Source organism: Octopus sinensis, linkage group LG3, assembly GCF_006345805.1.
Source record: "Octopus sinensis linkage group LG3, ASM634580v1, whole genome shotgun sequence".
Lineage (NCBI taxonomy): Eukaryota > Metazoa > Mollusca > Cephalopoda > Octopoda > Octopodidae > Octopus > Octopus sinensis.
The window spans coordinates 52,712,719-52,736,518 of record NC_042999.1 but is presented as its reverse complement, the minus strand read 5'-3'; the positions used below and the strand labels follow the sequence as shown (position 1 = coordinate 52,736,518).

The 23,800-nt window shown below is 35.1% G+C and overlaps 1 protein-coding gene across 1 annotated transcript in view; it reads left to right on the top strand.

Moving 5' to 3' along the window:
* LOC115209455 overlaps positions 1 to 23,800 on the top strand; it is a 93,485-nt gene that overhangs the window by 55,640 nt on the left and 14,045 nt on the right. Inside the window, exons 10-11 of the mRNA XM_036501648.1 lie at positions 306 to 410; positions 17,762 to 17,902. Coding sequence (XP_036357541.1) covers positions 306 to 410; positions 17,762 to 17,902 — 246 coding nt within the window. The remainder of the gene's footprint in view (positions 1 to 305; positions 411 to 17,761; positions 17,903 to 23,800) is intronic.

Genomic DNA, 23,800 nt, shown 5'->3' with positions numbered 1-23,800 from the left:
ACGACCTTTAAGTAAACGTTTAAATATTTAAAATTTTATTGTACCTAAAATTCTAAATGTCTTTTTACAAATTAATCCGGAAAGCGAAAATGAAATTTATCCTGACAGAATGCGTTTGTAATATTAATTCTGACATACAAGCAGGGTGAAAAAACGTTCAGAACGCAGAGAAGCGTAAAAGTTACGGAATATATTTTATTTCTCAAGTATTTATTAATGAGTCTACTTAACTTGGTAAATCTATATTTATTGAACAGATTTGTTGGTTGAAGAACCTAAATAGATTTTATTCATATTTCGTACAGCGAAATGTCCCAAAAAACGATGTCCAGGCGAAGGCTTCCCTGCAAAAAATTGTATTTGCTACTGTAAGACAAACACTCCTAAAGACCCTATAAGGAAATGTTCTGGTAAGTTTTATAATAAAAATATATACGCCATTATATAACGCAAACGGGCACAAAACTCTAAATGTACATACAAACACAGCATATATGCATATATATATATATATATATATATATATATTATATATATATATATATATATATATATATATATATATATAAACTTACTGTTAACAAAAGTCGGGATGCGTGGCCTTCAGTTACTCAATAAATGAAAAATGCATTAAATACTACAAAACGTACACGTAGAACAGACACAGAAGGACCCTAATTCTTCATCAGTTATCGACCAAAATACTAATACTCAGTTTCGTGCCTTTAACGATAAGACTGAGAACTTCGTATATCGGCGCACCCGCAAGATTTGTTCGAGCGAACAAGACAATGCAGGTTGGACGTATGAAAGTAAACAAATGTAATTTGAAACGATAAAAGTCGGAATAAATAAAGCCTTTCGGCCAAACACAGGGGTGATGGGTAGCGCCTGAAGGAAATTCTCAATTGATATAAAAAGAGAAATAGTAAAATATGCATTTATATGTATGTGCACTCACACACACACAGATACATTTGTATGTATGTGTACACACACAAAGATACACACGCGCGCGCGCTTGCACAGATATGTATATTACGTCACATATAAACAAACATAAGTTTGTTTTTTGAAACTCTGAAATCTATTGTAGCACAATAAGAAAGATATATCTTTCAATGCGTAAATACTGATAGAAGAGCATATATAGAATAAAATGATTGCGGAGCAGAAACCTCTGTCAGCAACCAGCTTTGAGAAATTATCATAAGGAAAAAAACAAACGACAAATGAATCGATGGGAAAATAATAAATAAAATATGTCTTTATTTTTATTTCTCCTTACTTCCCACTTCTATATGCCTATTATAATAAACTATCTCCTACACCCCAATGTTAAAAAGGGCAGCGCCTGTTGAGAAAAAGAAATGATGTCGCAGTGTACCTATATGTTGTGAACGTAAATTGGGCAGGGGACGTATGGCCCGTGGTCCCAGCTTTGGATGAAATTCGAAACGAATGTTCAGGTCGTTTCGGCAATGCTAGCGGTATATTCTCCACATCGTACAAATGATGGACCGCTCGCGGCGGTGCTGGAGAAACTAGAGTTTCAAGGCTTTAATGTCCCAGTAATCGAGATTAGTCAGGCCTTCAATTCATTAAGTGAGTGCGCTCTTGGGTGATTCAATCCTCGAGATGTTTTATTTAGTATGGGGATACCACAAGGGGCAGCAGTATTCAAGATGTGGCCGTACAAAGGGGGAGAAAAGTAGAACGATGACACCTTGTTCTCTGGACGGGAAGGTTCTTGAAATCCAGGAGCTCATATATATATATATAATATATATATATATATATAATATATATATATATATATATATATGTATGTATGTATATATAAAAAATACCAAAATGGGACAAGAACGCAAAACATCCAAATAGACGATATAAAACACGGACGGGTCATTCGAAGCCTTTAATCTTCAGTCAAGAACCGGATCATCCTCCCAATTTCGGCTGATTAATGTTGAGATTGCTCCAATCTGGCCAGCCCCAAGGAAAATCTAAGCTAAGAGCATTAGATTCCTCGAAAAAAGGATCGAATGTGTACGGAACAAGGACAGAAAAACAGACGATGTTACACGAATATAAAAACAAAAAAAAGCAAAAAATAATACGAATATAAATGCAAAAAAAACAATAATAATAATAACAGGACGCAACAACAGGCGTCTTTCGACCAGAGACGGATTTAACTCAGCTGGCGTATTGAGTGAGGATTAAGCCTTACGGAAGACGAGAGCAACGATGTTACCGTGCCCGCAGTCATGTGAGAAGAGAAGAGAGAGAAAAAGAGGAGCAAAAGAATTAAGGACGGGGAGAAGAAAGAGAGCGTGTAGGCCGAAGAATGAAGGATTGGCGAAAAAGAAGAAAGACAGGGACAGTGAAGTGCAAAGTAAGAAAGACAAAGGAATGTGAGAGAGGGGGGGTGAGAGAGTATGTTAAAGTCGTACAAAGTTTTGTGAAATGTGTACTTACATATAAGAGAATAAAGTGTACGTACGCCGCTATATATATATATATATATATATATATATATATATATATATATATATATATATATATATATACTATTTTTGGAAGCACTCCGTCGGTTACGACGATGAGGGTTCCGGTTGATCCGAATCAACGGAACAGCCTTCTCGTGAAATTAACGTGTAAGTGGCTGAGCACTCCACAGACACGTGCACCCTTAACGTAGTTCTCGGGGATATTCAGCGTGACACAGAGAGTGACAAAGCCGGCCCCTTGAAATACAGGTACAACAGAAACAGGAAGTAAGAGTGAGAGAAAGTTGTGGTGAAAGAGTACAGCAGGGATCACCACCATCCCCTGCCGGAGCCTCGTGGAGCTTTTAGGTGTTTTCGCTCAATAAACACTCACAACGCCCGGTCTGGGAATTGAAACCGCAATCCTATGACCGCGAGTCCGCTGCCCTAACCACTGGGCCATTGCGCCTCCAAATATATATATACACACATATCAGGAACAATCTTACTTAGAAATGGATGCGTGCGTTCCGTCATATAATAAATTACATACATATATGTACGTACCTACCTCTACATGTATGTATACACGCATATATGGGTACAGGACACCAAAAAAACGTCGAACACAATGAGAAACGAAAACATAAACACAAAACCAAGGAACTGGACATTTTTCTTAAACAAAAAAAATTAGAGTACAGGACAAATAACACAAGGAAAATTCCCATTCTTCAGTCGCCATGGTTTCATCTACTCTGCGTTTCGAAGGTGAAGGCGGTACGCATCTTCAACAGAAATTTCCTTCCCGCGAAAAGCAAATTAAATAAAATTTGAGATCTTTTTGCGGAGGGGTAAAAATGGTAACAAAAACAGGACAGTAACGACAGTACAAAATATAAATAGTAAAAGACAGGACAAGGAGAATAACAAGACAAGAAGGGCTGTTAAGTCGAACGAGAAAAAGTATTACGAACACTATGTTTGAGAACGGCGAAGGAGCAACAGAAAATGCCGTCCACACTTCAAGGAAGTCAGGCCAGAAAGACAGTAGCAGAGCTCTCGTCGCGGGTCAATGACGGGAGGGAGGAGGAGGAGAAAGAGAGAGAGAAAAAGGGAATGGTTGTGAGGAAACCAGAAAGAATGACGAATGAGAAAGGGAGGGGACAGAAAGGTTAAGAGTGCGCATCATTATTAATATCAAGAACAATCTATAGGTGAGGCGGCAAAAACGTCCACTGGTTCATTCACATGTCTGTGTTCCAACGGGGTGGTAAAAAAACTTTCGTACCTAGTTAGACTGTCTGTGAGGGAGCCATTATTTTTGAAGCGGGGTCCTTTCGCCTAATGAAAGTAGGCCTTTGGGTTTGACTTAAAGTTTTTTATAACCCAGGTTTCTTTGCTTTCTCCCTTACATCGGATTGTTGCAGCCTTTATTCATTCTCAAACAATGTTGTTTTAGGAGAGACCTTTCGCAATATTTGGGATGTTGGTTGAGTCGATTTGCAACATTCGTCCGTTGCCTCATTTGTTATTAAAGAAAACAAGTTCTTGAAGTTTAAGGCAGGAGAGCATCTTGAACAAGTGTGCTATCAACAGTGACTGTTCTGCTCCTCACTTACTGCTTGTATTTGTTATTTTACTTTTTTTCTTTAATTTCTATGAAGAGACTGAATGTCGAGACTTAAAGAACACGTGTCGGCAGGAAGCTACAAATAATGGTTGTACACGCAACTATCGTTATATGTCGAAGAACTGCCCGAAAACATGCGGAAAATGCCCGGGAAGCAACATACATCATAGGAAAGGTAAGTTAAACATTCGAACATATTTGCTCAGTTGAATGTATGCGATGATGATGATGATTTTATGATGACGATGATGGTGATGATGTTGAGGAGGAGCAGGAGGAGGAGGGGGAGGAAGCTGAGGATTATGATGGTGATGATGATGATGATAATGAAAAGTAACTAGTTTTCTTATACCTCAGTCTATGTTGTAGTTTAGAAAGAAGGACGTATCGTACTATAATGCTTTGTGCGATAATGAATATGTTTCTGATTCCAGTCCGAGGATGACCGAGCAATTATTTCGCCCTTTCTATGTGCACTGGAAGATGCTTAGTTCTATGTTCTACATCGACTTCTAAAGGCTGGTGACTGTTGCGAACCTTTTAATCATGAGGATCTGGACGGGAATGTGCTGAAATGACACCGTCTTGTAGTGCAAGCAATCTGTGGAACTACAGTATCGATCAATTGTAGAACGTGATCGATCTTAGTTACAATAGAGATTAAATTGAAACAAATGTCATTGCACTTTCGTAGATTTGTGTGTAGCATATTGGGATTAAAGGTCCCCTCGTGATTTGGATAAGCTTTTGTGTATAGTCTATCGGTGTGATTTTGCATCACAGTGTAAAGATAAGTGTGGTTATCTAGATGTAGGTTACATGTATAACTAGTAAAGGAAAAACTAGTGTTCACACATGAAGTATTTCTTATTCCTGCAAAGAAGTGGTTTTCAGTTATGAGAAGTTTGTGTAGTCACCGTGCAAATTTACACGTATTTATGTATGCATGTATGTATGTATGTATTTATATATGTATGTGTGTATGCATGTATAGTACGTTTTCCTGGGTTTAAACTTTCATACTTCTCCATGGAACAACCACCTATAAATGGCAACAATCAAACACACACACATATGCAACTAACTACACTCACGTGGTCTTAAATTTAGCTTTATTATTATACCTGTTATTGTGTCCTTTGTTTAACATGGTTGGTCGCTCCTCCTGTGACCTTTTCAATGGATCTCCATCATATGTGTCCTCCTCTTATGTTTAGTCCTTTCTGTTATACACCCTGTTTTCTATACCAACATTTTAACTGTGAAGAACCTCACATTTACAGTATGCAGCTATCACATATTATTTCTTCATTTATCTACATTAGTTGTTAGACAGCGGCTATTCTGCTGCATCGCTTTGAGTCTTTTGTGCAATAAACGGATTCAATCACCTAATTTCTAAACTTCGTACTTATTCAAATGTCTATTTTACCGAAGTGTTAAGTTACAAGGGCCTAAACACACCAAGTCGGTTGTTTTGTGGTGATGGCGGGACAAACACAAACATACACATACGCACATATATGTATGTGTGTGTGTGTATATACATATAAATATATATGTATATATATATATATATATATATATATATATATATATATATATATATATAATATATATATATATATAGTGATGTATTTTTGCCATTTCAATATGGCTAACCCCTAAGGGTGGATGCTACTGTAGTTTTTAGCCCCAGGAGGACACACTCCTCCAGCTGGCCATAGACACACTATCTGTGTCCTGTCAGTATTTGCAAAGGGAAGTAATCCTTCCCGTCTTCAACTTATGATACACACGGACTCGAATTTCGAGGTATTGACCTCTCGTCAGCGTGTGACAATCATAGTTGTCGCCGAGAATTAGATTTCCTTCACAAATACTTATACTTTTTCCAGCGTCCACTGTCGCTGATATTGAAAAAGTGAAATCAAACAATGATAAATATCAAAGTGAGTTATATATAGTAGCGGTAACACATCGTGACGTATTTTTGCCATTTCAATATGGCTAACCCCTCGAAACTCGAGTCCGTGTGTATCATAAGTTGAAGACGGGAAGGATGACTTCCCTTTGCAAATACTGACAGGACACAGATAGTGTGTCTATGGCCAGCTGGAGGAGTGTGTCCTCCTGGGGCTAAAAACTACAGTAGCATCCACCCTTAGGGGTTAGCCATATTGAAATGGCAAAAATACGTCACGATGTGTTACCGCTACTATATATAACTCACTTTGATATTTATCATTGTTTGATTTCACTTTTTCAATATCAGCGACAGTGGACGCTGGAAAAAGTATAAGTATTTGTGAAGGAAATCTAATTCTCGGCGACAACTATGATTGTCACACGCTGACGAGAGGTCAATACCTCGAAACTCGAGTCCGTGTGTATCATAAGTTGAAGACGGGAAGGATGACTTCCCTTTGCAAATACTGACAGGACACAGATAGTGTGTCTATGGCCAGCTGGAGGAGTGTGTCCTCCTGGGGCTAAAAACTACAGTAGCATCCACCCTTAGGGGTTAGCCATATTGAAATGGCAAAAATACGTCACGATGTGTTACCGCTACTATATATAACTCACTTTGATATTTATCATCGTTTGATTTAACTTTTTCAATATCAGCGACAGTGGACGCTGGAAAAAGTATAAGTATTTGTGAAGGAAATCTAATTCTCGGCGACAACTATGATTGTCACACGCTGACTAGAGGTCAATACCTCGAAACTCGAGTCCGTGTGTATCATAAGTTGAAGACGGGAAGGATGACTTCCCTTTGCAAATACTGACAGGACACAGATAGTGTGTCTATGGCCAGCTGGAGGAGTGTGTCCTCCTGGGGCTAAAAACTACAGTAGCATCCACCCTTAGGGGTTAGCCATATTGAAATGGCAAAAATACGTCACGATGTGTTACCGCTACTATATATAACTCACTTTGATATTTATCATTATATATATATAGATATACATATATAGATATATATTCGAAGGTCTTCTTCCTGTTTCCATACTAACATATCTGCAACAACATGTCTATGCATAGTCTTCTGCTAATATGAGGCCCAACCTTTCATCTGATGATATGTTGCGGTAGATTGTTGGGACGTCTTTGGGCATGAATTCCAGGTTATCAGACAAGGAATGTTACTCAAGGAGCTGCCTTCTAAAAATTCTGAGGCTCCAGGATCGTGAATGTACACTTGGTCAAGTGATGGTCTTCTTAATATTTGTATGCATGTATGTATGTAGATGTATGTATGTATGTATGTTTACCTTCGAAAAGCGGAGTAGAGGAAACGAGGACAACTGAAGAAGAGGAATATTCCTTGTGTTGTATGTCTTGTACTCTGTATTTCGTTGTTTGAAATAAAACTCAGTTTCCATGTTTTTGTTTTTATGTTTTCATTTCTTATTCAGTTTTTTTTTTATGTCCTGTACCCATATATGCATGTATATATGCAATAAAATTTAAAAAGTCGAAAATTAATTAATTAATTAATTAATAATTAATAATTCTAGCAAGTAGTGATTCGGTATGTAAAAGACCATTAGCGGTAAACTTAAACAATATTTATTATAATAAGGGTTAGGTAAAAGAATTTGCTTCAGCACACACCGAACTTTACAAATAGCAGCCAAAGAATCTAGCTATTTCTTGTAACGTAAGAAAGAAATATATATACATGTAGATGAAGGTATGTACATATATATGTATGTATGCATATATTTATATTATTATGTATGTATGTATTTTCAGTGTGGCTATCCGATTAATGGTTTTAATCATGTAAGATAACAAATACAAGAATTTATTTCTTTTGTTCAACAAATGAGCTGAAGTACTTAAATAACGCTGAGCCAACTTTTTTTTATTTCGGGTATTTCGACTACTATCCCAAAAGTGACTGATTGTAACCAACTCTGATCGTCTAATCGTTTTTTCTTTCAGTATTCACGAGGATTTGGATAAACATGATTATCATTTAAGACAGTTCATGCTTCTCATTAATTCCATTGAATGATATATGCGCTGCCAGCTAATGTCTGTGGATAACTTTAATAACAATATATCAAATATGAGCGGAATTTTCCGTATTGATATTTTATCTATCCACTTATTGTATATAATAGGCCTACATCTATTTTCAAAGATCGTTATCCACACGTGTTCAATAGCATTGATGTATCAGAACATAAACATGCCTTTATCATGGATTCTTTCTAGGGAACTAAGCAATTATTGATCTAATTATGAAAACCCCTTAAACATTCTGTTGGCCAACATTGCTGACAGTATTATCAGTGTCATTACATATAAATTAATCTAGAGTATATGGGAATATGACGGATGTATATATGTATGTTATTGACACACTTGATTAAGTTGCCAAAAGTCACTTTTTTGTGGGTTACATTTGTAATTAAAGAAAACAAGTTCTTGAAGTTTAAGGCAGGAGAGCATCTTGAACAAGTGTGCTATCAACAGTGACTGTTCTGCTCCTCACATACTTCTTGTATTTGTTATTTTACTTTTTTTCTTTAATTTCTATGAAGAGACTGAATGTCGAGACTTAAGGAACACGTGTCGGCAGGAAGCTAGATATAATGGTTGTACACGCAACTATCGTTATATGTCGAAGAACTGCCCGAAAACATGCGGAAAATGCCCGGGAAGCAACATACATCATAGGAAAGGTAAGTTAAACATTCGAACATATTTACTCAGTTGAATGTATGTGGTGATGATGAAGATGATTTTATGATGACGATGATGGTGATGATGTTGAGGAGGAGCAGTGGGAGGAGGAGGAGGAAGCTGAGGATTATGATGGTGATGATAATGATGGTAATGAAAAGTAACTAGTTTTCTTATACATCAGTCTATGTTGTAGTTTAGAAAAAAGGACGTATCGTACTATAATGCTTTGTGCGATAATGAATTTGTTTCTGATTCCAGTCCGAGGATAACAGAGCAATTATTTCGCCCTTCCTATGTGCACTGGAAAATACTTAGTTCTATGTTCGAAATCGAACCTTTTAATCATGAGGGTCTGGACTGGAATGTATTGAAGTGACACTCTCTTGAAGTGCATGCAATGTGTGTCGATCAATTGTAGAACGTGATCGATCCTAGTTACGATAGAGATTAAATTGAAACAAATGTCATTGCACTTTCGTAGATTTGTGTGTAGCATATTGGGATTAAAGGTTCCCTCGTGATTTGGATAAGCTTTTGTGTATAGTCTATCGGTGTGATTTTGCATCACAGTGTAAAGATAAGTGTGGTTATCTAGATGTAGATAACATGTATAACTAGTAAAGGAAAAACTAGTGTTCAAACATGAAGTATTTCTTATTCCTGCAAAGAAGTGGTTTTCAGTTATGAGAAGTTTGTGTAGTCACCGTGCAAATTTACACGTATTTATGTATGCATGTATGTATGTATGTATTTATATATGTATGTGTGTATGCATGTATAGTACGTTTTCCTGGGTTTAAACTTTCATACTTCTCCATGGAACAACCACCTATAAATGGCAACAATCAAACGCACACACACATATGCAACTAACTACACTCACGTGATCTTTACTTTAGCTTTATTATCATACCTGTTATTGTGTCCTTTGTTTAACATGGTTGGTCGCTCCTCCTGTGACCTCTTCAATGGATCTCCATCATATGTGTCCTCCTCTTATGTTTAGTCCTTTCTGTTATACACCCTGTTTTCTATACCAACATTTTAACTGTGAAGAACCTCACATTTACAGTATGCAGCTATCACATATTATTTCTTCATTTATCTACAGTAGTTGTTAGACAGCGGCTATTCTAGAGCATCGCTTTGAGTCTTTTGTGCAATAAACGGATTCAATCACCTAATTTCTAAACTTCGTACTTATTCAAATGTCTATTTTACCGAAGTGTTAAGTTACAAGGGCCTAAACACACCAAGTCGGTTGTTTTGTGGTGATGGGGGGACAAACACAAGCATACACACACGCACATATATGTATGTGTGTGTGTGTATATACATATAAATATATATATGTGTATATATATATATATATATATATATTATATATATATATATATATATATATATATATATAATATATATATATATATATATATATAGATAGATATAGATATACATATATATATATATATTTATATACATATATAGATATATATTCGAAGGTCTTCTTCCTGTTTCCATACTAACATATCTGCAACAACATGTCTATGCATAGTCTTCTGCTAATATGAGGCCCAACCTTTCATGTGATGATATGTTGCGGTAGATTGTTGGGACGTCTTTGGGCATGAATTCCAGGTTATCAGACAAGGAATGTTACTCAAGGAGCTGCCTTCTAAAAATTCTGAGGCTCCAGCATCATGAATGTACACTTGGTCAAGTGATGGTCTTCTTAATATATGTATGCATGTATGTATGTAGATGTATGTATGTATGTATGTTTACCTTCGAAAAGCGGAGTAGAGGAAACGAGGACAACTGAAGAAGAGGAATATTCCTTGTGTTGTATGTCTTGTACTCTGTATTTCGTTGTTTGAAATAAAACTCCGTTTCCTTGTTTTTTTTTTATGTTTTCATTTCTTATTCAGTTTTTTTTTATGTCCTGTACCCATATATGCATGTATATATGCAATAAAATTTAAAAAGTCGAAAATTAATTAATTAATTAATTAATAATTAATAATTCTAGCAAGTAGTGATTCGGTATGTAAAAGACCATTAGCGGTAAACTTAAACAATATTTATTATAATAAGTGTTAGGTAAAAGAATTTGCTTCAGCACACACCGAACTTTACAAATAGCAGCCAAAGAATCTAGCTATTTCTTGTAACGTAAGAAAGAAATATATATACATGTAGATGAAGGTATGTACATATATATGTATGTATGCATATATTTATATATTATTTATATTATTATGTATGTATGTGTGTATGTATGTATGTATGTATGTTCAGTGTGGCTATCCGATTAATGGTTTTAATCATGTAAGATAACAAATACAAGAATTTATTTCTTTTGTTCAACAAATGAGCTGAAGTACTTAAATAACGCTGAGCCAACTTTTTTTTATTCCGGGTATTTCGACTACTATCCCAAAAGTGACTGATTGTAACCAACTCTGATCGTCTAATCGTTTTTTCTTTCAGTATTCACGAGGATTTGGATAAACATGATTGTCATTTAAGACAGTTCATGCTTCTCATTAATTCCATTGAATGATATATGCGCTGCCAGCTAATATCTGTGGATAACTTTAATAACAATATATCAAATATGAGCGGAAATTTTCCGTATTGATATTTTATCTATCCACTTATTGTATATAATAAGCCTACATCTATTTTCAAAGATCGTTATCCACACGTGTTCAATAGCATTGATGTATCAACATAAACATGCCTTTATCATGGATTCTTTCTAGGGAACTAAGCAATTATTGATCTAATTATGAAAACCCCTCAAACATTCTGTTGGCCAACATTGCTGACAGTATTATCAGTGTCATTACATATAAATTAATCTAGAGTATATGGGAATATGACGGATGTATATATGTATGTTATTGACACACTTGATTAAGTTGCCAAAAGTCACTTTTTTGTGGGTTACATTTGTAATTAAAGAAAACAAGTTCTTGATGTTTAAGGCAGGAGAGCATCTTGTGAACAAGTGTGCTATCAACAGTGACTGTTCTGCTCCTCACATACTTCTTGTATTTGTTATTTTACTTTTTTCTTTAATTTCTATGAAGAGACTGAATGTCGAGACTTAAGGAACACGTGTCGGCAGGAAGCTACAAATAATGGTTGTACACGCAACTATCGTTATATGTCGAAGAACTGTCCGAAAACATGCGGAAAATGCCCGGGAAGCAACATACATCATAGGAAAGGTAAGTTAAACATTCGAACATAATTACTCAGTTGAATGTATGCGATGATGATGATGATGATTATACGATGACGATGATGGTGATGATGTTGAGGAGGAGCAGGAGGAGGAGGGGAAGGAAGCTGAGGATTATGATGGTGATGATGATGATGATAATGAAAAGTAACTAGTTTTCTTATACCTCAGTCTATGTTGTAGTTTAGAAAGAAGGACGTATCGTACTATAATGCTTTGTGCGATAATGAATTTGTTTCTGATTCCAGTCCGAGGATAACCGAGCAATTATTTCGTCCTTTCTATGTGCACTGGAAGATGCTTAGTTCTATGTTCTACATCGACTTCTAAAGGCTGGTGACTGTTGCGAACCTTTTAATCATGAGGATCTGGACGGGAATGTGCTGAAATGACACCGTCTTGTAGTGCAAGCAATCTGTGGAACTACAGTATCGATCAATTGTAGAACGTGATCGATCCTAGTTACGATAGAGATTAAATTGAAACAAATGTCATTGCACTTTCGTAGATTTGTGTGTAGCATATTGGGATTAAAGGTTCCCTTGTGATTTAGATAAGCTTTTGTGTATAGTCTATCGGTGTGATTTTGCATCATAGTGTAAAGATAAGTGTGGTTATCTAGATGTAGGTTACATGTATAACTAGTAAAGGAAAAACTAGTGTTTACACATGAAGTATTTCTCAGGCCTGCAGAGAAGTGGTATTCAGTTATGAGAAGTTTGTGTAGTCACCGTGTAAATATGCACGTATTTATGTATGTATGCATGTATGTATGTATGCATTTATATATGTATGTATGCATGTATAGTACGTTTTCCTGGGTTTAAACTTTCGTACTTCTCCATGGAACAACCACCTATAAATGGCAACAATCAAACACACACACATATGCAACTAACTACACTCACGTGGTCTTAAATTTAGCTTTATTATTATACCTGTTATTGTGTCCTTTGTTTAACATGGTTGGTCACTCCTCCTGTGACCTCTGCAATGGATCTCCATCGTATGTGTCCTCCACTTATGTTTAGTCCTTTCTGTTATACACCCTGCTCACTAAACCAACCTTTTAACGGTGAAGAATCTCACATTTACAGTATGAAGCTATCACATATTATTTCTTCATTTATCTACATTAGTTGTTAGACAGCGGCTATTCTGGAGCATCGCCTTGAATTTTTTGTCCAATGAACCAATTCATTCACCTAATTTCTAAACTTTGTACTTATTCAAATGTCTAAAATTACCGAAGTGGTAAGTTACAAGCGCCTAAACACACCAAGTCGTTTGTATGTGGTGATGGCGGGACAAACACAAACATACACATACGCACATATATGTATGTGTGTGTGTGTATATACATATAAATATATATATATATGTATATATATATATATATATATATATATATATATATATATATATATATATATATAGATATATATATATATATACTAGCAGTATCGCCCGGCGTTGCTCGGGTTTGATTCGACCCGCTGGAATTGTAATTTTGAAAAGTAAAAATTTTGTAAACATTTTTCTGGTCGAAATACACCGAAAAGTGGCGACACAGCAGTGAAAAAATCGTAAAAAATAGGGATTTTCATAGAAAAAAGCAGCCTTTTGATGTAAATAATTCTTGGTGTTAACATGGTCCGATTTGAATTTTATGTTCTACGGAAGGAAGAGCAACCCTTCTTCTATCATACTCTCAATTTTGGTCAACTTACGCCGCAGGGTCTCGGAGGAGATGGTGTTAGTTGAAGGTTACCAAACGTGGCGCACACAGGCAACTTCAGCTTTCTATATAAATACACATACATAGACACACACACACATGTATGTATGGATGTATATATGTACATCTGTCCACTTCTTGCAATATTTTTATCCTTCACTTCCTACACACACACACACACACACACACACACCTTATTAGCTTACAATTTCTTTCTGTCAACAATTGACAACAGAAGTACGCTCGCCAATTAATACTACCAAAATTTAACGACAGAAAGTAAATTAAAAACCAATTTACCTTTTCTGTATTGTTATGGCAATTCGACCGTCGGTGTGTTTTTGCAAATGTGTTCGAATGAGAAGTGAGTTGTGTTTGGCGCCTTTTTTACTAATAACAAACACACACGTGTTTGTATGTAGTTGTTTGAAACGTTTGTGTTTGTCACTGTCATATATGTATGTGTATGCGTGTGTGTGAGGAATGGCAAACCAGATAGATAGCGCGCGAAGTTCTTTTGAAGTTCGCGCTCCGCTTGTGTGTGTGTGTGTGCGTGCTTTAGGTGTACGTAGGTATGTGTACTCTCTCTGTCTCTTTACACACACTAACAAAAGCACTTCACTTACACACCACACTTTCTGTGTCGCACACCCCATCAAACACACACACACACTCATGCACGCACACATGTACATCAATGCTTTCGGAGTGAAATGTTAAAATATTGAGTTTTCTCGAATTTTGTCTTAATTGGGGGTGAAATTGAAAGAAATTTTGTATGGCATGACCGAATGAAAGTACTTTGAAAAATCATAGGTAAACTCTAATTGAAGAAATTGTGTGAGGAGTAAATCGTTATGTATTTATTTGTTTCTGTTTGATGTGTTTTTTTTAGTAGTGGTTAAGGTACACTTGCAAAGAGAAAGGAGGAGAAATTAGGGTGATAGCGTGAGTGAAGCAGATCGCTCCGTTTTTGTGTGTGTGCTGTAGCCCACACTAAGAAAAGCACTTCAATTACACACCACAATGTGAGTTTTCTCTAAATTTTGCTTAATTGGGGTTGAAATTTTAAAAACTGGACCTGGCACGACCCGATGCATTCTACTCTTAAAAATGCTAGGTAAATTGTAATTGAAGAAATCCTATATTGTAGATTTCTATAAGAGACAAAGGGAGGCAGATAAAATCTGCCTTTTATAATAAGATATATATATATACCGGAGTAAACACATAAATGTGAAACAGGTTGGAAAAAAGAGTACTCAAATACCAGTGTAGAGTAATATGCTTTATTTAAAGCAGCAGAAAATTCAACAGAATCTATTACTCTGAGTTTCTCGTTACCATTCATCAGACAGTTTTTGCTAGCAAAAACTGTCTGATGAACGGCAACGAGAAACTCAGAGTAACAGATTTTGTTGAATTTTCTGCTACTTTAAATAAAGTATATATATATATAGGCCACAGACATACATTATGCATTGTTATAAATCTGTCTAATAAAGGCCCGAAACATATGTACCGCTGAATCCTTGGCATCATGTTTTTATTTTGATCAATTTATATATATATATATACCGGAGTAAACACATAAATGTGAAACAGGTTGGAAAAAAGAGTACTCAAATACCAGTGGTAGAGTAATATGCTTTATTTAAAGCAGCAGAAAATTCAACAGAATCTATTACTCTGAGTTTCTCGTTACCATTCATCAGACAGTTTTTGCTAGCAAAAACTGTCTGATGAACGGCAACGAGAAACTCAGAGTAACAGATTTTGTTGAATTTTCTGCTACTTTAAATAAAGTATATATATATATAGGCCACAGACATACATTATGCATTGTTATAAATCTGTCTAATAAAGGCCCGAAACATATGTACCGCTGAATCCTTGGCATCATGTTTTTATTTTGATCAATTTATATATATATATATATATATATACGAAGGTCTTCTTCCTGTTTCCATACCAACATATCTGCAACAACATGTCTATGCATAGTCTTCTGCTAATATGAGGCCCAACCTTTCATCTGATGATATGTTGCGGTAGATTGTTGGGACGTCTTTGGGCATGAATTCCAGGTTATCAGATTAGGAATTTTACTCAAGGAGCTGCCTTCTAAAAATTCTGAGGCTCCAGCATCATGAATGTACACTTGGTCAAGTGATGGTCTTCTTAATATATGTATGCATGTATGTATGTAGATGTATTTATGTATGTTTACCTTCGCAAAGCGGAGTAGAGGAAATGAGGACAACTGAAGAAGAGGAATATTCCTTGTGTTGTATGTCTTGTACTCTGTATTTCGTTGTTTGAAATAAAACTCCGTTTCCATGTTTTGCTTTTATGTTTTCATTTCTTATTCAGTTTTTTTATATGTCCTGTACCCATAACTGCAGGTATATACTCTTTTACTCTTTTACTCTTTTACTTGTTTCAGTCATTTGACTGCGGCAATGCTGGAGCACCGCCTTTAGTCCAGCAAATCGACCCCGGGACTTATTCTTTGTAAGCCCAGTACTTATTCTATCAGTCTCTTTTACGAACCGCTAAGTGACGGGGACGTAAACACACCAGCATCGGCTGTCAAGCAATGCTAGGGGGACAAACACAGACACACAAACACACACACACATATATATACATATATACGACAGGCTTCTTTCAGTTTCCGTCTACCAAATCCACTCACAAGGCATTTGTCGGCCCGGGGCTATAGCAGAAGACGCTTGCCCAAGCTGCCACGCAGTGGGACTGAACCCGGAACCATGTGGTTGGTTAGCAAGCTACTTACCACACAGCCACTCCTGCGCCTATATATGCAATAAAATTTTAAAAGTTGAAAATTAATTAATTAATTAATAATTAATAATTCTAGCCAGTAGTGATTCGGTATGTAAAAGACCATTATGTAAAAGACAATATTTATTATAATAAGGGTTAGGTAAAAGAATTTGCTTCAGCACACACCGAACTTTAGAAATAGCAGCCAAAGAATCTAGCTATTTCTTGTAACGTAAGAAAGAAATATATATACATGTAGATGAAGGTATGTACATATATATATATATATTATTTATATTATTATGTATGTATTTGTGTATGCATGTATGTATATATGTATGTATGTATGTATTTTCAGTGTGGCTATCCGATTAATGGTTTTAATCATGTAAGATAACAAATACAAGAATTTATTTCTTTTGTTCAACAAATGAGCTGAAGTCCTTAAATAACGCTGAGCCAACTTTTTTTATTTCGGGTATTTCGACTACTATCCCAAAAGTGACTGATTGTAACCAACTCTGGTCGTCTAATCGTTTTTTCTTTCAGTATTCACGAGGATTTGGATAAACATGATTGTCATTTAAGACAGTTCATGCTTCTCTTTAATTCCATTGAATGATATATGAGCTGCCAGCAAATATCTGTGGATAACTTTAATAACAATATATCAAATATGAGCGGAAATTTTCCGTATTGATATTTTATCTATCCACTTATTGTATATAATAAGCCTACATCTATTTTCAAAGATCGTTATCAACACGTGTTCAATAGCATTCATGAATCAGAACATAAACATGCCTTTATCATGGATTCTTTCTAGGGAACTAAGCAATTATTGATCTAATTATGAAAACCCCTTAAACATTCTGTTGGCCAACATTGCTGACAGTATTATCAGTGTCATTACATATAAATTAATCTAGAGTATATGGGAATATGACGGATGTATATATGTATGTTATTGACACACTTGATTAAGTTGCCAAAAGTCACTTTTTTGTGGGTTACATTTGTAATTAAAGAAAGCAAGGTCTTGAAGTTTAAGACAGGAGAGCATCTTGAACAAGTGTGCTATCAACAGTGACTGTTCTGCAACTCACATACTTCTTCTATTTGTTATTTTCCTATTTTCCTTTATTTCTATGAAGAGACTGAATGTCGAGACTTAATTTTCACGTGTCGGCTGCATGCTAAAAATAATGGATGTACACGCATGTATCATCATATGTCGAAGAGCTGCAGGAAAACATGCGGAATATGCCCGGGAAGCAACATACATCATAGGAAAGGTAAGTTAAACATTCGAACATAATTACTCAGTTGAATGTATGTGGTGATGATGATGATGATGATAATGATGTTGAGGAGGAGAAGGAGGAGGGAGGAGGAGCGTGCGGTGGATTATGATGGTGATGATGATGATGATGATAAAAATTAACTAGTTTTCTTATACCTCAGTCTATGTTGTATTTTAGAAATAAGGACGTATCGTACTATAATGCTTTGTGCGATAATGAATTTGTTTCTGATGCCCGTCCGAGGATAACAGAGCAATTATTTCGCCCTTCCTATGTGCACTGGAAAATACTTAGTTCTATGTTCCACATCGACGTCTAAAGTCTGGTGACTGTTGTGAAACTTTGGAATGTGATGAAGTGACACCGTCTTGAAGTGCAAGCAATCTGTGGAACTACAATATAGATCAATTCTAGAACGTGATCTATCCTACTTACGATAGAGATTAAACTGAAACAAATGTCATTGCAGTTTCGTAGATTTCTGTGTAGCATACTGGGATTAAAGGTTCCCTCGTGAGTTGGATAAGCTTTTGTGTATAGGCTATCGGTGTGATTTTGCATCACAGTGTAAAGATAAGTGTGGTTATCTAGATGTAGGTTACACGTATAACTAGTAAAGGAAAAACTAGTGTTTACACATGAAGTATTTCTCAGGCCTGCAAAGAAGTGGTTTTCAGTTATGAGAAGTTTGTGTAGTCACTGTGAAAATATGCACGTATTTATGTATGTATGCATGTATGTATGTATGCATTTATATATGTATGTATGCATGCATGTCTAGTATGTTTTCCTGGGTTTAAACTTTCGTACTTCTCCATGGAACAACCACCTATAAATGTCAAGAATCAAACACACACACACATATGCAACTAACTACACTCACGTGGTCTTTACTTTAGCTTTATTATTTTCGCTATTATTGTGTCCTTTGTTTAACATGGTTGGTCCCTCCTCCTGTGACCTTTTCAATGGATCTCCATCATATGTGTCCTCCTCTTATGTTTAGTCCTTTCTGTTATACACCCTGTTTTCTATACCAACATTTTAACTGTGAAGAACCTCACATTTACAGTATGCAGCTATCACATATTATTTCTTTATTTATCTACATTAGTTGTTAGACAGCGGCTATTCTGCTGCATCGCTTTGAGTCTTTTGTGCAATAAACGGATTCAATCACCTAATTTCTAAACTTTGTACTTATTCAAATGTCTATTTTACCGAAGTGTTAAGTTACACGGGCCTAAACATACCAAGTCGGTTGTCTTGTGGTGATGGCGGGACAAACACAGACACACACACAAACATACACATACGCCCATATATATATGTGTGTGCATATATACATACATATATATATATATATAATATATATAGTAGCATTAAAGACCCGTCGTTGCCGGGTCATAGTGCTAGTGCATATATATATGTGCATATATATGTGTACATATTACATGTACACATATATATATACATCTACACATAAAATACAAAATACAAAGTTATATCTTGATATCGCTAGTGATAACAATACTCAAAATATATAACAGACTGGAATTTTTAGCCCGTCTCTTGTAATTTCGAGCAATTTTATCTTTCCTCCCTCTTGTATAGAAGTGTGGCTTCAATCCAGCCTACCTCTACTTCTTGGGGGGGAGGGGGTCACTTTTAATTTTTTTCCGGAACGTCCTACATCCCAGATATAAAGGTAAAAATAAAATATTTCCACTTTAAGTTCGAGTCGAGTACTCCTTTGCACGCTCCGTTGACTCGAACCTTGTTTCTATTGTGGCGAAGTTACCGCCTCTGATTAGAATACCTTTCATAGTCGCACCAAGACACTTTTCGAAGGTGCTTTCCTCCATGTGTTCAAATCTTTTTTCTCTACATTATATACTTTATAGACAATAGTCTTCACTTTAATTTAATTTTTTATTCTCCATCTGGACTATTCCATTTCTGCACGCTAATTTTATTTTTATTTATTCCCATTCATGTGAAACCACTTATTCAAGTTCAAGTCATTGATGCAATTTTATACCAAATTGCTATTTTTACTTTTGTTATGTTACGATTATATTATATCTAGTTTGATTTTAATTATTACTTACTACATATAATTCAATTGTTATTATTATTGTTATTGTTAAAGTGAAAGTATCTAACATAAAATAGAGAAACGTTTTAGTTTCACTTTTAACACGTAATACTGAAATAGTGGAGAAGATATGATATTGCTATGGCTTCGCTCTAGGCAAGAAGTTGAACATTTTTTTGCCCATGAAAATACATGGACACTAAGTAAGGCATGTGTAAAATTTGAATGGAATTGGTTGTGTAGTTCTCAAGTTTTAAGGAATCGTAGTGGAGAAGATATGATATTGCTGTGGGCTCGCCCTAGACAAAAAGTAAGGCATGTGTAAAATTTGAATGAAATTGGTTTTGTAGTTCTCAAGTTTTAAGGAAACACACAGACAGACGGACAGACAGACAGACACGCATTCTCAGATTTATATTTATAAAAGATATATATATATATATATATATATATATATATATTATATATTATATATATATATATAGTAGCATTAAAGACCCGTCGTTGCCGGGTCATAGTGCTAGTGCATATATATATGTGCATATATATGTGTACATATTACATGTACACATATATATATACATCTACACATAAAATACAAAATACAAAGTTATATTTTGATATCGCTAGTGATAACAATACTCAAAATATATAACAGACTGGAACTGTTAGCCCGTCTCTTGTAATTTCGAGCAATTTTATCTTTCCTCCCTCTTGTATAGAAGTGTGGCTACAATCCAGCCTACCTCTACTTCTTGGGGGGGGGGGTCACTTTTAATTTTTTTCCGGAACGTCCTACATCCCAGATATAAAGGTAAAAATAAAATATTTCCACTTTAAGTTCGAGTCGAGTACTCCTTTGCACGCTCCGTTGACTCGAACCTTGTTTCTATTGTGGCGAAGTTACCGCCTCTGATTAGAATACCTTTCATAGTCGCACCAAGACACTTTTCGAAGGTGCTTTCCTCCATGTGTTCAAATCTTTTTTCTCTACATTATATACTTTATAGACAATAGTCTTCACTTTAATTTAATTTTTTATTCTCCATCTGGACTATTCCATTTCTGCACGCTAATTTTATTTTTAATTTATTCCCATTCATGTGAAACCACTTATTCAAGTTCAAGTCATTGATGCAATTTTATACCAAATTGCTATTTTTACTTTTGTTATGTTACGATTATATTATAATCTAGTTTGATTTTAATTATTACTTACTACATATAATTCAATTGTTATTATTATTGTTATTGTTAAAGTGAAAGTATCTAACATAAAATAGAGAAACGTTTTAGTTTCACTTTTAACACGTAATACTGAAATAGTGGAGAAGATATGATATTGCTATGGCTTCGCTCTAGGCAAGAAGTTGAACATTTTTTTGCCCATGAAAATACATGGACACTAAGTAAGGCATGTGTAAAATTTGAATGGAATTGGTTGTGTAGTTCTCAAGTTTTAAGGAATCGTAGTGGAGAAGATATGATATTGCTGTGGGCTCGCCCTAGACAAAAAGTAAGGCATGTGTAAAATTTGAATGAAATTGGTTTTGTAGTTCTCAAGTTTTAAGGAAACACACAGACAGACGGACAGACAGACAGACACACATTCTCAGATTTATATATATAAAAGATATATATATATATATATATATATATATATATATATATATATATATATATATATATGAATTACCGATGAATTCTCCCTGAGCAAATAAATTATCTTTATTGTTGAAAAGAACGAAACTGCAGTCTAAGAGGAACCGAGTTAGTAAATGTTTTTATCTTCATTTCACTAAATTTATCTAGCTTCTGTGTTTCTAGCACATATTTCGCCTCTTAATGTACTGATATATGAATAATATATGGCCCGTGCTAGTTTCACCAGCGATAATAATTAATTTTATTTTATCGCAATTTGACTTGTTTATATATATATATATATATATATATATACGAGGGTCTTCTTCCTGTTTCCATACCAACATATCTGCAACAACATGTCTATGCATAGTCTTCTGCTAATATGAGGCCCAACCTTTCATCTGATGATATGTTGCGGTAGATTGTTGGGACGTCTTTGGGCATGAATTCCAGGTTATCAGACAAGGAATGTTACTCAAGGAGCTGCCATCTAAAATTTCTGATGTCACCAGCATGATGAATGTACACTTGGTCAAGTGATGATCTTCTTAATATATGTATGCATGTATGTATGTAGATGTATGTATGTATGTATGTATGTTTACCTTCGAAACGGAGTAGAGGAAACAAGGACAACTGAAGAAGGGGAATATTCCTTGTGTTGTATGTCTTGTACTCTGTGTTTCGTTGTTTGAAAAAAAAATTCATTTCCATGTTTTTGTTTTTTAAGTTTTCATTTCTCATTGAGTTTTTTTTTTGATGTCCAGTACTCATATATGCATGTTTATATACAATAATAATAATAAAGGGGAAAGTTAATTAATTAATTAATTAATTAATTAATAATTAATAATTCCCTCAAGTAGTGATTCGGTATGTAAAAGACCATTAGCGGTAAACTTAAACAATATTTATTAAAATAAGGGTTAGGTAAAAGAATTTGCTTCACCACACACCGAACTTTAGATATAGCAGCCAAAGAATCTAGCTATTTCTTCTGCTGTAAGAAACAACTATATATACATATAGATGAAGGTATGTACATATATATATGTATGTATGCATATATTTATATATTATTTATATTATGTATGTATGTATGTATGTATGTATGTATGTATGTATGTATGTATGTATGTATTTATGTATGTATGTATGTATGTTCAGTGTGGCTATCCGATTAATGGTTTTAATCATTTAAGATAACAAATCCAAGAATGTATTTCTTTTGTTCAACAAATGAGCTGAAGTCCTTAAATAACGCTGAGCCAACTTTTTTTTATTTCGGGTATTTCGACTACTATCCCAAAAGTGACTGATTGTAACCAACTCTGATCGTCTAATCGTTTTTTTCTTTCAGTATTCACGAGGATTTGGATAAACATGATTGTCATTTAAGACAGTTCATGCTTCTCATTAATTCCATTGAATGATATATGCGCTTCCAGCTAATATCTCTGGATAACTTTAATAAGAATGTAACAAATATGAGCGGAAATTTTCCGTCTTAATATTTTATCTTAGAAAAACATCATTCCACTTATTGTATGTAACAAGCCTACATCTATTTTCGAAGATCGTTATCAACACGTGCTCAGTAGCATTGATGAATCAGAACATAAACATGCCTTTATCATGGAATCTTTCTTGAAAACTAAGCAATTATTGATCTAATTATGAAAGCCCCTTAAACATTTTGTTGGTCTCCTGCAACAACAACAAATCAAACGAAAGGAATTCAGCGGCGGTGGGGCGGGAAAGTATATCATTTTTAACTGTTGTACTTCATTACAGAATGGAAATAGGAAAGATGATGCCTACGTCAGTAGTTCTAAACCAGGCTCCATATGGCCCTTCTGGGTCCATGTGGGACTTCGGATTCCATGTAAGATTTTGTGCAATAACTTGCTCATACATCATATCACCCAAAATGCTTTAATTTTTTTATACATTTCCTATAAATATTTACTTATAAAAGCAAGGATGTTTTATACACATGGAAGGAAGGTCTTCCAGTTGAGTAGATTAGGAATTAAAGGGGCCCACAGGGAATGATGATAGAAAACCAATGATCTAGACGAATGGTTAAAGTTTGTAATGAATGCTTATAAAAACGTTGAAAGTGTGAGTGAAGTGTGGGCAAT